Source organism: Nelumbo lutea, chromosome 8 (genome assembly GCF_056320005.1).
Source record: "Nelumbo lutea isolate HS-2025 chromosome 8, American lotus-T2T, whole genome shotgun sequence".
Classification (NCBI taxonomy): Eukaryota; Viridiplantae; Streptophyta; class Magnoliopsida; order Proteales; family Nelumbonaceae; genus Nelumbo; species Nelumbo lutea.
Window position 1 is genome coordinate 27,062,004 of NC_142691.1, and position 13,639 is coordinate 27,075,642.

Sequence of the window (13,639 nt, forward strand, 5' to 3'; positions counted from 1 at the left end):
TTAGTGGGCATAAAAGCGGAAGAGTTCGGGGGGCTGCCGAGCTATGAGACAAGCGGGATGTTGTCTGAGATGTTCAATTTCTAGCCGAGTGCCCCCGTGGCCGCAGAGCTCTTAGAAAACTAGATCGCATCCACTCACCAACCTCTGGTGGAAGTCCATGGTTCTAGCGCTGTTTGTCGTCGGCTAGAGTCGATCTCCCTATTTTCTTCTTCCTTCGTCCCCTTCTTTAGATCTGGGACTTGCGACTTTAAAAAAGGAGAAGATTTCTCTTATTTTCTTCTTCCTCCGTCATACTCATCTGTAGATCTGGGACGTTTTAGAGAGAGAGAGAGATGAGACACAGAGGAAGAAACGACTTTGAATGAAGAAAACTCACTGACCTCCCAATGCCATTCGTCATTGGCCAGAGTTGACTTTCGTCAGACCTTCGTGTTAGCGGCTGCCGTCGGTGATGATGGCGATGGCAGCCTGTTTGAGAGGCATTGAGTTAAGTTAAAAACAAGGATAAAAATGTAATTTCACATAGGGGTATAACGAGCATTTTACCTTTTTCATCCATATTTAACGGTTAAGGGTACACTTAGTTGATTGTCAGAAATAGTAAGGGTACACATAGTCAATTTTCAAACAGTAAGGGTAGAGTTAGTCAATTAGTTAAACCATAAGGATGGTTTAAAAAATTTACCCTTAATTATGCACAATTATAGTGCACGTTATCAGTTAACTTTCTGTAAATACCAAGTCCTATGTCCATCGACTTGATTTTTGGTAAGTTACCCGGGTAAGTGCACCCATGTTCTTTTATTTCTCATGCAAACAAAACAATGTCCATTTTAGCCATAAAAATCCATTATTTCAAGGGGTATTTTTGTTCTATTCAAGTATTGGCTACTTTCCCCCAAAGTGGAAAAGTTATTTACCCACCTAGGAGATGGGGGAAAGTTGACAATCTCCTAGGTGGGTAAATAAGTTTCCCTGGGTAAGTGATACCGTATCACTTAATTGGGTAAGTGATACCCAGGAAAATAAACTTTCCCTAATCCTCACATAAATCTGAAAAAAGAACATAGGATTTTTGGTCAATGGGAATCAAAATCCCATTTACCAACTTTCCCTCCTATCAATATCCAGAAAAATAACTCCCCTCAAATTACTGTAGGAGACAATTGAAAACAAGTTCAGAAATAAGTCATTGATTTCAAGTGAAAGAGCCTACGTTGTCAATTTTATCGGTCTCAGTCTCTGTTGTCGGACTTGATATGTAACTACAGAAATGAAAAGATTGCCAGTACAAATTTGAAGTTCAGTTTGAATCCACATTGTTGGAGTTGTACGTACTGAACATGGTTAGAAGACACAAAAGCAATACAAATTAGAAGTTAAAGGTGAATCTATCTATCTCCCCTTAAGAAAGCTCTTGCAAATCTTCTCCCATATCTTTCTGTCCGGTTCAGCCACCTCCAATCTTGACTTAGCACATTCAGCGAATGACCTCTGGTAATTAGTTAACTAGCTCAGATTAGATGGCAATCTAAATGGATAAAGTTAATGAAATTACAAGATTTAAATGCATTTTGTTTTGTTTACCTCTATGGAGTTGTTGTTAACAAGACGATCAATGATATTATATAGAATATCTGTGGTGTATTCTGGATGGCCTTGAATGCCTAATATGTGGTCTCCAAGGGTGTACATCTCTACTCTTGTCTTGTCTGAGGAGGCAATTACCTCAGCTCCAAATGGGGCCTCCCATACCTATTATTCCATAGTTAACTTGTTAGAGAGAGAGAGAGAGAGAGGGGAATGTGAATCTAGCCACCTACCTCATCTTGATGGCACTCAATAATGGAAAGAGAAGGCGGGATTTCCTTTAATCCATCAAAAAAGCCATAATGAGGCAAATCCTCCACCATCTTGACTTTCCTCAGACCAATATCCCAACCACTAAAAGCTCTCACTACCTTGCCACCCAATGCTCGGCACAGAACCTAGCAAAAGCAGAAAAACAAATTAGCAAAGAATGAATAAAAGCATAACCTAATTACTTTTCTTTCATGTGTATTGCTACTATATACGTACCTGATGACCGAAGCATATACCAAGAACTTTCTTTCCCATGGCATCTACTGTTTGTAACAAGAGGCAAAGTTTGAGGATCCACAAATCGTTTCCAAAAGCATCAAAAGGGCTACCACTGATCACAAAGCCGTGGTACTCGTCAAGCTCATCCATGTCAGGAAACTCTCCACCGACAACCCTGAACAAATCCCACTGCTCTCCTTCCTCTGCAAACGCATTCATGAAGACATTGAAGTATCCACCATACATTTTCTTCACAAAATCAGAGTCCCTAGCTGCTAGCAGGAGAGCATATCTCCTTTCCCTTGCAACCTTCATCTTTGAGAGAGAGAGAGAGAGAGAGAGAGTTGCAAGCAAGCTAAGAGAAGAGATAAAGGAAAAGGAACCAAGTTTCGGGAAGCAAAGATCTAAAACCCACTTGTGTTATGAACTAAAGAGGAAATGGACTGGTTTTTCAGTTGAATGAAAGCCTGAGAGTGCTGTCTTTTTGTTTGTGGTGAATGTCTTAGTGAGGGAGGATTGGAGGAGGTATATATAGTTCATAGTCAATCTCAGGACACGGTTTCTTTTCATGTCTATTTTGACTTCGTAAGTAACAATCAAACTATTTCTTTTTTCTTGTGAAATTTCTTTAATTTTTCCTTTGATTTAGGCAATGAAATTTCTTGATTATCATCACGAGGGTAATGGCTGCTACGCGTTTTTACGTAATACTGACCCCACATAGGCACATTGGCTCGTTCGCTGGGATTATTGGCGTAAACAAATCTTTGAACCTACCACCGACCGATTCACTTTTTGGTTTTAGTCTTCTGCATGGTTTAATCAAATTGAATCTTACTTCAATTCTAGTCAGGTTCATTCGGGTACTATTGAACTGGAGCCAGTTCTTCTTATCTATTCGGTGTGTTTCCATCTTTCCATGCTAGAGTCCCATTGTGACCTGTTTGTCCAGGAAAAGAAAATGAAAATAAATATTTAATTAGTTGGATTTTAAGGAAAATCACTCCATTTCAGTCCCGACAGTTATTTCCATACAGTCTATGCAAACGAGCCTTACAAATTAAAAGGGAGAATGACCAAATACCCAAATCAGAATTTTATAGCTCCAAAGTACAGGGGAAATGCATCCTGACCGTGAATTCATGTCAAATTCACGGATAGGATGTGCTTTATAGTAGTAGGGGGGGCTGGAATTCAGAATTCTGCATCGTGTGTATCCGTGTTTGTCCTAAACAGTTCATAAAACTCACCATCACACAATTCATTGTGATGGATTGTATGTTTATATTTTATATAATATAATAGGGAAAATTGTCCATAAAACTCACCATCACAGAAAATTTTCTGTCCCATCCAATGAGGATCGAACACACCATCCTCTCCCAGACTCATTTGAAACTGACGGAGTTCAGACCTTACGACAGTTTGGACTCCAAAATTTAATCAAATACAATTAACCTTCTATTCTCTTCCCTCCCCAATCACCACCACCCCTTCACCCTCACCAACACACAGTGCCAATCTCACCGTCGTTAACAAGTCCTCACATCCTCTCTCTCTTCTCTTCTCCTCCCTCAACCGTCAGAGACGGCAAGGCTCACCGCTGCAACCCTCGCACCCCTCTCTCTCTTTTTGGAATACTTGTCACAAAGTGAATGAAAGTGTGAATAAAATGCAACAGAATTATAGCAATTCATGAATTCCGGACTCGAGTTTAGGATTATTAATCATAGTCGTCTGAAACACTACCATTGCACAACACAAATGTTTAGATTTTTCTCTTTAACAGATGAGTAACCCAGCAGATCCAGAGTGCAACAGATGGCAATCAAATATTTTGATGTGTGTCGAACTATTCTATCCTTCACGTGGCTTCGTGTTGAGAAGTTGTCATATATTATCCCTCCACCTCATTTCCCAAGTCAAATTTAATCTCCCATTGTTAACACCTCCACTGTCAATCTCTTGGCTTCTTCTAATTGCCAACGTTCACCCTTTTCTATATCAATTCAAAATTTCAAATAGCAACCAGAAAAACATATTATAAGCCATGGCCCTTCTAACCAAAATGGAATATTTCATCTCTGAAAGTTTCTTTGAGTACTATAATACAACTTTGCAAATGTGTATAAACTGCTAATAATATTTCTGTCCACCACCAAGCTGGATGTTGGATCTTACTTTTAGTAAATTCATGAGCTGATGTGGTAGGTTATTAGTTCATCAAGCATGCACGGACAATGGAGCTTTGCCGTCTCCAACGGTTGAGAGAGAAGAAGAGAAGAGAGAGGGGATGTGAGTGTTGCAGCGGTGATGGTTATAGAGTCGTTTCCAATGGCAGGTTGGCAGTGCAATTTGGGCTGTTTCTTGGTGCTATGAAGAGGTGATGGGACTTGGGAGGGAGGAGAATAAGAGATGGACTATGGGGGTTAATTGTTTTTGATAACCTTTGGAGTCCATACTGCTAACACCGTTAGTAGAGTAATAAATGGTTTTTAAAATTGGATTGGATCAGAGAAAAACTGAGAATCGGTCAGGTGATCGATTTCGATTTTCTCCAAAACCGGAAATTTGCCTAAAACCGTTGATTTTGGTCATCAAACCGCTGACCTGGGCAGTTAACTGTTCAAACTGTTCTAACAGTTTTGATCATTTTTTGTTTTTTTTTTTTTTAATTTTTTTTGTTAGAACAGGTCGATTGTTCGACCCGGTAACCGGACCCCTGACCGGTTCGGCCTTTGGGTCATTTTTAAAAACCATGTACCATTTTACCTTTTATTATATTCGACCCACTTTTGAATATTTCAGAAATATCCCTGTTACTATTTGACCCAAGACCCATTTTTTAGCTTCGTTTGAATACTTTTGAGCAGCACAATAACAGCAAAATGTCTCTCTATCTTATATATAAGGTAGTTGGATGCTTAAGGGCATTTTAGTCATAAAGTATGTTTAATAAGGCTGATTTGCCATTCAAGGAAAGTTTGGTCATGAAAATTGCATTTATGCTGTTTTGGACAACTTCTGTTAGTGTACACAAATAGTGTTCTAATGGATGATGAGTTTTGGAAAATAAAAACTCTCACATGGGGTTCCCTGGACGTTTTGAAACGTTATTATGAGTTTAAGAAATGCTGAAAAATCATGGTGAGTTTTAGACAATTTTCCTATATAATATGTATACTTGCAATAAAGTTCAATTTTGATGAAGTCCATTTATGTGGCCCAATTCCAAACCACCATGCAGCCCTGAACAAAGCATTCAAGGAACTTGTTGATGACTCAAATTGGTCCAGCCATCGACCTGATTAACCGGTTTTTATTTGACATCTCTATATGCTAAGGTCTTGATACAGATGATCACCAAGAAGACTGGACTAGGCCCGGAGTCTCTCCTAACAAGATTAGGACTCCTCGGTGAGCATGGCGCCCCAAGAAAGGTATGCACACCATAGCTCTCTTTTTTCTCTACACCTCATCATTGGAGAGTTCTAAGAGATTTTTGATTTTCTTGTAGACGTTTTCAAAAGTAGCTTGATTTGTACGACCTAGTTGATTAATTGGTTATTGAATTCCTTTTCCTCCCTCTCATCTATTGCTCGGTTTTTTACTACAACAAATTGGTGTCATATGTGGGAGTCGAACTTAAAAGAGTGTAGTTTGGTAAAAGAGTGTAATTATTATCGACGTAAAACTACACTCTGGTTCAGTTTTGCATGCGTTTGAATAGATTGTAGTTTTACGTTGCTGATAGATGTAAAACCTCATCATCTTTAAATGATAGATGTAAAACCTCGTCACCTTTACCTTTGAATGGTGCTTACCTGTCAGCATATACACGAAAAACGGTGATGAGAAACACCTTACCAAACAGTATAGTGTTGTTCACTACCTATGTGGTAGAAGCGTTTTTTTGTGAAAAACAGGTCTTGGAAGCATAGGCGTTTTTTTTTTTTTTGAAAATTGGTCCCAAAAAGCGCCCACGCTTCCAAACACCATGTTAGATTGCAAAGATATATTTGACTAAGTCAGCTTTTCTGAGAACCGATAGTCAAACCATTTGATTGTCAGTCCTAGTTAAATGGTCCAACCCTCTGATCTAGTCCAGGTTTGATAATACAGGTTTGTCAATATGCATTACTATCTTATATAAAACTAAAACAGAGGGTATCTTAGGTTCCTGATTGTGTGTTCCTATTTTGTTACTTTTTATAGCTTTTTCGACCAAGAAATATGGTTTGCTAGAGTTGGGATGTACAGGTGCAATTTGGACGGGTTTGGGTTGGAGTTTTGTCAAAAATTGAATGATGCTCGACCAAAAACTTAGTTTGATGCAGTACAAAATCTCAAAATCAAGCACATCACTTGCACCTCTATTGGGATCTCTTGCCATTGGAACACATTTCAACCATGGTTTTCGAATGGGCAATGGTCTGGACGGTTGGATCATTCGGCCTGAGAACCGTTTAGGCAACCGATTCCGTTTTATCCCAAAACTGGTCATTGACAAAAAACTATTGAATCAGTTAATGTCCTATTAACTCAGGTGGTCGAATTCAACGGATTTTGACCATTTTTTTATTTTTAATTTTTGTCAGAATGGACCGTCCATTCAATCAAACAGTCAAACTGTCATGTTAATAATGAAAGTACATGTATACATACTTACACATCATGATTGAACAACCTCTTTTCTATTGTTTGGTTCAAAACCACGAACCGATCGATGGAATAGGCGAATACCACCAAAATCATTCATATTGGTTCATCTAAATCTGACCTTGGGAGTTTGTTTTATTTTTGAATCCAATCTCACATATTCAATTAGCTATTTAACTAAATTGCCACAACAATATTGAAATAAAAAAGTAAAAATCCATTCAGTAATGGCTGAACTGGATGAACAGAATGATTTGTAGCTTTGTCTTGTTATAGGATAGTCATATAATCAATCATTATATTTAGGGGTACAGTGCTCATGAGTTATTCACTAAAATGTTCTAGGCTTTCTAGCTATTTTTGCAACCAAATCTTAATCTAAGGCTATGCATGTTTGGTTTGATAGATAATGAGAGAGAAACAAAAAATTGTAGAATTTCAAAAAATTTTTTAGGCTTAGATCTGAAGGAGTACAAATACAGATATATAAAATGCAAAACCTTATATTTTGTATTATTTTTTATGTAATTATACTGTATATATTTGTATTTGTACTCATTTCAAACTGAGCCTTAAGAACCTTCCTTCAATTTTCTATTATTGCTCTCTTAATTATTTTCTACCAAACCAAATTTACACCAGACTAAGGGTTAGGGTTAATGAATAGATTGCTCTATGCTCACTTGTTGTTCAATCAAAGGTCTTGATTGATGCTTCTGGAGTGTAAAATTTTTAAAGCTTATATAAACCATTGCTTTTGATCTTTTTTTCTCTCTACTTTTTCTTCTGTAACAGCGTGTTTGATCAGATAGAGAATAAAGGAGTAACAGAAAGTTGAGGGAAGGTTCTTTGAAACTACTTTAAGAAATTTCTCTCAACTTTCTCTGGATATTCTCTTTTATTTTCTGTCAAATCAAAAACAGCCTAAAGGTACAAAATGAATCTGGTCTTCATGCCTTCCAAATTAATATGAACATACCTCCACAATAGAAAGAACCAATATGAAAACATTGACAATAAAATAAATGGAGAATGACTTATCAATTCTTTAGCCCCACTGTACAGGGGATGAGGGTAGTTAAACGAAGACTTGACTTCGATTCAAGTTTTTGTGGGTCTCTCAACCCGAGAGCTAGCCCGACTGACCCAGCCTGCAAATGGCAAGATATGAGCCAAGCCATTGCCTTTGCTCTTTGATATTTACTTACTTTCAGTTCTTCTCCAATGTCAACTTCTAAGGCTTGCCGAGTACAAGACTCATAAGCTATTCTCCAGTGGGTTTTCTGGGCAATTCTTGGCTCGACAAGCTTTTAATCTGGTTTTCATTTCTGGGGCAGGTGGTAACTGCGAAAAAAATACATGATTAGGCCAGGAACCTGTACGTGCGAGAATGGTTAGGTTTAAACGGTTTCAATAAAAGAATGTGTAATGGGTTCTGGTTATGATGTTCATCATTCTTACTTTAACAAAATTGAGCAAACGATGTGATAATCGTCTCAGGCAATCGGTTCTCTGAAGCCTGAAGTGTTATCCCCTATTTTTCTTTCTGGTAGAGCTATTCAGTTAGTTGGAGAAAGGTTTGAAACGTCTATGTTAATATCATTTGCACATGGTAGATTCACGCATGGGTAAGTGCTGACATGGCACCCTCTGATGAATCAAAGGTGAGACTTAACTTAGTAGCCACATGATGTCTCAGATCAGATTGTTCAACTTAACTTTTGAATTTAGGGCCCATAAAAGCCGAGAGGATCCATGATTGGTGCAATGATAAAGAGTGGGAATAGAGAAGGATGCAGGTAAGGCTCAATTTGGAAAGAGTGTAAATACAACTGTATAGAGTGCAAAATATTGAGAGTGGATTATTCTTGGGAATTCATTAAAATCCAAAGGTGGTTTCGAGTGACAAATTTGAAATAAATAAATAAATAAATAAAGAGAGAGTGGGTTGTTCTTGAATTCCATGAATTTAATGAATTATCGTTGATTAGTGTAAACTTAGAACCAAACATTAAATTTGGAAGATTCGTACTACACTGAAATTTCTTATGATTTGTAACAGTTACACTCTCTCAAGATTTGAAAATAAATGAGCTGATCCGAATTTGAAATTTTTTATGATGATATGTCCCAAAGGTTTTTAAAATTGAATTGGACAGGGAATCGTTTTGGGGTCTAATTCTTAGGACCATTTGAATTGAACGGACAGTTAGTTCTAACAAAAATATAATAAAAAATTTGAAAAGGTCAAAAATCGTTATTCGGCTTGATGGATTGACTGTCCACGTCAGCAGTTTGTCGACCAAATTAATAGTTTTTTACAAAAACGGTTTTGGTTTAAAATGAAACTGGTTCCTGATTTTTCTGATCCGACCATCCGGTCCGGTCTGGTCCAGTTTTAAAAACATTGATAATCTCCCAAGAGAATGAATCCATTATTCTATAGTTCTTTTCTTTCCATAATCACCAGCAAGCTAATGCATGCAATAAGTAATTGTGCTGGGACGGATCAATATTTTTCGATGTGTTGTGAGTCCTTGTTGTATAAGGACACCAAAACCGACAGTGTATTGATAGGGCATTATAGATCTCTTTCGAACTTTCTATAGAGAGATTGCTTGAGAGCCCTGTAGTCACGATTCACGAACAGATTTGGACTCCTTTTTTGAATTCGGCAAACGGACTCAAGATTTCTACTAGAATACAAAATACAAGATTTTGTACTTTACATAAGGCTCAGTTTGGAAATAATACAAATGCAAATCTGTACAAATAAAATACAAGGTTTTGCATGGTACATATTTTATTTGTACTATTTTCAACCTGAGCCTATAAGGCTGTGTTTGGTTGCAATGCAAATAAATTTGTACTGATGCAAAATTATGACGGTACCAATGATTTGAGTGTAAATTCTGACATCTTTTTGTTTCAAACTTTAGTTTATTTTGTTTGATTGTAGCACAAATGAAGTAAACTAAGACATGAAGCAGGATAAAGTAAAGTCCAAAACAAATTGATGTGAAAGCTTCTTGAAGGATTCATTGTTGGGTTTTAATCTCATAAGAGATTAAATCCAATGGGTTTGATTGGTCAATTACATGAGAAATTGCACCTGCACACTTGGTTGGAAAATCAGTTTTTCTCTTACAAAAAAAAAAAAAAAAAACCAAGTTTTGAACTTGTCCCACATTGGATAATTACAAGGTTTATTTTCAGTATTTCAATAGGAGTCGATTTGCACTCCTTAGAATTAGTAGAGGAGAGTATGGGGATTCGATACCACGCAACGCGTGTGCGCGCGTGTGTGTGGCGCAATGAGACGCTTTAGAGACGCACTTTGCTCGCACCTGTGTGGCTCGCGATGGGCGGCTCTGGCTTTGGTGCATTGATGATCGTTGATCACCATTGATGAGATCAACGGTCATGATTCGATCGGGTGTGATCAAGAGGCACAATTCAAAGTTAACAGTCACCAACTGTTAACAACTTTTTAAATAGTCACAATGGTTGAAATTGTGACTGTTCAAGGTGCCTTCTCTAAACCAACACCTACCTTTTCCTTATACCTCTTCACAAATTATTTAAAGAGCATGAATCAGACTCCAAAACACACAATTTCGAAATTCACTATCCCTCTCTCTCAGTCCGGTCTGCTATAGTCTCACAGAAGGTTTCTTTGGAGACTCTTCAACTTTGCTGGTTGCAGATTCTCGCCCAAGGCTCTGTTATATCTTGGGAACGAATTTGCCTGTAACCTAACAGCAAACTCAATAAAACTGAGTTGGGGCAAATAACGTTCTAAAGACAGTGTCTTCAAACGCGCCTCAGAACTTCTCCTCTTAAGTTACAGTGACCCCATCTTCCCCAACATTCATGATGACAATTATGTATCTTTATCATAACAATTAGCACATTCGTAATAAATTAGATGGTGAAGATGATGTATAACAAGGATTCTTCCTTTGTTTTTATTTTTTAAGTGATGAAAGTGATCTCATGAGATTGGCCCTCCTAAGTTATCAATGATTCTAGTGCTCTTTATGAATCCTGGTAGAGGCCGTCGATGATTTCATCTCATTCATCTCCATGTCTTGGCATATATATTCATCTTTTTTATCAATTAAATTTGTGTCTTGTTTTGATTAGACTTAACCAGAGGGCCGATGGAATAGGGTTTGATTGCAGCAGTTGTGGTGCATCACAAACGGCTAACCAGTCCTGTTCTGGACCTTAGTGCAGTCACGAACTGACGGGTCACCATTTATACAAGAAGTTGCAAATTGTCAGACCATTGTGGATATTAACAGCTCATGTACTTCAATGGCCAGTTGCTCCTTGGCTCTTTGAATAATGTATTTGTAAATTTTTGATGCATGGTTGGTCGGAAATAGGAAGATTTATGTGCTGAATGACCAATATCCTCTCTTTCTTGCAGTCTTTTCGCCTGCGCCAGAGAATCATCACTTGGAGTCACTCTCAGAAATTCCTCATAACAATACTATAGGTACAAGTGTTGTTGAGAACATGGTTGATGCACTAGGGGATAAAATTGAAGATTTTTCTCTTCCTGATGAAGAGGCACTTGATCATGCATCTTCTAACATGCAAGGTGGAGATCAAACTAAAGATATACAGTCTATTCCAATTCATCATTCTCATAGTGCCACCTCTTCCAATTATCATAATTCTTCCCCACTTTGTTAAAAACGGGATTTCATAGATCAGGCAATGCCAGACTCTTTAACACATTCCAAGGGGTCTATCAATCCTGTTGGAGATTATATGGCATGTGCGCGCTTCATTAATATAGAAGGGATAAGAAGCTTTTTAAAAGATGAATTGGAGTCTGTAGCCCAGAAAGGTTTCAACTACATGAAGAGTTGGCGGATGACTAGGTTTCCTATTGTGATAGAGGCCCATGAATTAGTGAGGTACCTTGCTTAGAGAAAGAGAATTAGTAGTGTTCTGATTGAAAGGCAAAAGGAGAAGAAATTATCAATTCTATTCATAAAGATGGTTGAACATGAGTTGAATACATCTTTAATTAATAATCAGAGAAATCAAGGCAAGGATAAAAGCACTTGAAGATGAGAGACAAAGGTTGGAGGAGAAAAAACAGAAGCTTATAGAGAGACATTCTTCCTTGATGTCTCAAGAAAGTACTCTTACCCAAGTCCAGAAAGAATTTGATGTGGCATTTGCAACTACAAAAGCTCAATATGATGAGCTAAAGCAAGCAAATGTGGCAAGTAAAGAAGAAGTGCACGCCATAAACATGATGAGAGCTGATGTTTTAGATGCATTCAAGGCCCTTTCCAAAGCAGATTGGGTTTAGAGAGACCCCAAGAAATAGAATAAATAATTCCTTTTCGCATTGTAAATGATATACTTGAGCAATAAAATTGGAGTTCCTTTTTTGTCTTTGAAAAATAAACTTTTATGCTTAACATTTCTTTTCAAGTTGTTCATAGTTTATGCTCATGTGGGCCAAGAACATTACAATGAAAAGACTTTTTCTTGTCAGGGTTTTGATTGGTTAAAACTCTTTCCATACCATATCTTTTCCACATCATAGATTTTCCCATTGCTAGTATATGACAAAATTTCATCAGTATAAAGTATATACCCAAAAGGGCTGCTCTCGCAATCAACTAGAGCACCAGATTTGTGGGTGTCAATATAAGGTTATATCGACAGTATTTGCCTGTCACTACATCTATCCGTCTATATATATATATATACATCAACGGTGTTTTCCATTAAGAGATATACAGATGGTTTTTTCCATTGGTATAGGTTTTGCTTTTAGTAGGGCTACAAGGCCCGAACCCAACCCGAAAAAGTCGAGTTGGGTTGGGCCGGGTTGATGATCGAGTTAGGGTTAGGGTTGAAATTCATGAACTTGACCTTAGTTCGGGTTGGGTTAGGGTTGACCCCCCCGAGCAACCCGAACCCAACCCCCTATAGTACTAGACTACTAGTCTACTAGTCTATAACTCTACTATATATATATCACATACACTGATTTGTTTAGATGCATGATAGTTGTATAGCCCCCCTACATACTATCATGCCTTTCTTTAAGTTATTCACAGGTACTTGACTACTTGTCTTTTCCTTTTGTCTTGTAATTTTTATGTGTGACCTATCAAATAGATTCAAATTAATTGCTTGATCCTATGAGTTATTAGTGATTTTATTTCCACAATTTTATGTTTCATTGTTGTTGATTTCATGAATTTATATTTTTGAGAAAAATTCTATCACAAGTCATAACTCATGATAAATAAATACTTATTTTTCTACTAGATTTTAAGGGATTGGAAGGTTGGGTTGGGCCCAACCCGAGCCCAACCCAACCCGAAGTTGACATCGGGTTGGGTTGAGTTGGGTTAGGGTTGAAGGAATTAGTTAGGGTTAGGGTTAGGGTTGAGTAGGTCGGGTTGGCAGTTTAGAACATAGGGTTGGGCTAGGGTTGGCCTCAACCCAACCTAACCCGACCCGACTTGTAGCTCTAGCTTTTAGTACCAACCCAATCTAGTTCAATGTGAGTCCACTTACAAATGGATTGGACTCAATCCATTCCAAATCCAACCCAATCCATTAAAATGTAAATAGGTTGGATTGCATTCAATCAAAACCAAATGAAATGTAAAAAAATTATATAAAAAACAGAACATATAAAAAAATTATAAAAATATATTAAAATGAAGAAAATCTGAAAATTACAAAAAATATACCCTTTTGGCATTGAAAAAGCACTTTTTGTAAAAGTGATTGCATAAAAGTACTTTTGTAAAAGTACCTTAATAAAAGTGTTTTATAAAAATGCTTTCATAAAATTACTTTTATAAAATGACTTTTGTAGAAGTGCTTTTATAAAGTACTTTCATAAAAG

General features: G+C 37.4%; 1 protein-coding gene across 1 annotated transcript; it reads right to left on the reverse strand.

Annotated features, from left to right (window-relative positions):
• Nucleotides 1-1,293: 1,293 nt before the first annotated feature.
• LOC148843565 (gamma-glutamyl peptidase 5-like) lies at nucleotides 1,294-2,586 on the reverse strand. Its single transcript, XM_088959179.1, has 4 exons — nucleotides 2,080-2,586; nucleotides 1,824-1,988; nucleotides 1,588-1,755; nucleotides 1,294-1,494 (listed from the first exon to the last, which is right to left on the reverse strand). Exons 1-4 carry the CDS (start codon nucleotides 2,395-2,397, stop codon nucleotides 1,396-1,398), a joined length of 750 nt encoding a protein of 249 aa, XP_088815305.1. The 5' UTR covers nucleotides 2,398-2,586; the 3' UTR covers nucleotides 1,294-1,395.
• Nucleotides 2,587-13,639: the final 11,053 nt, after the last annotated feature.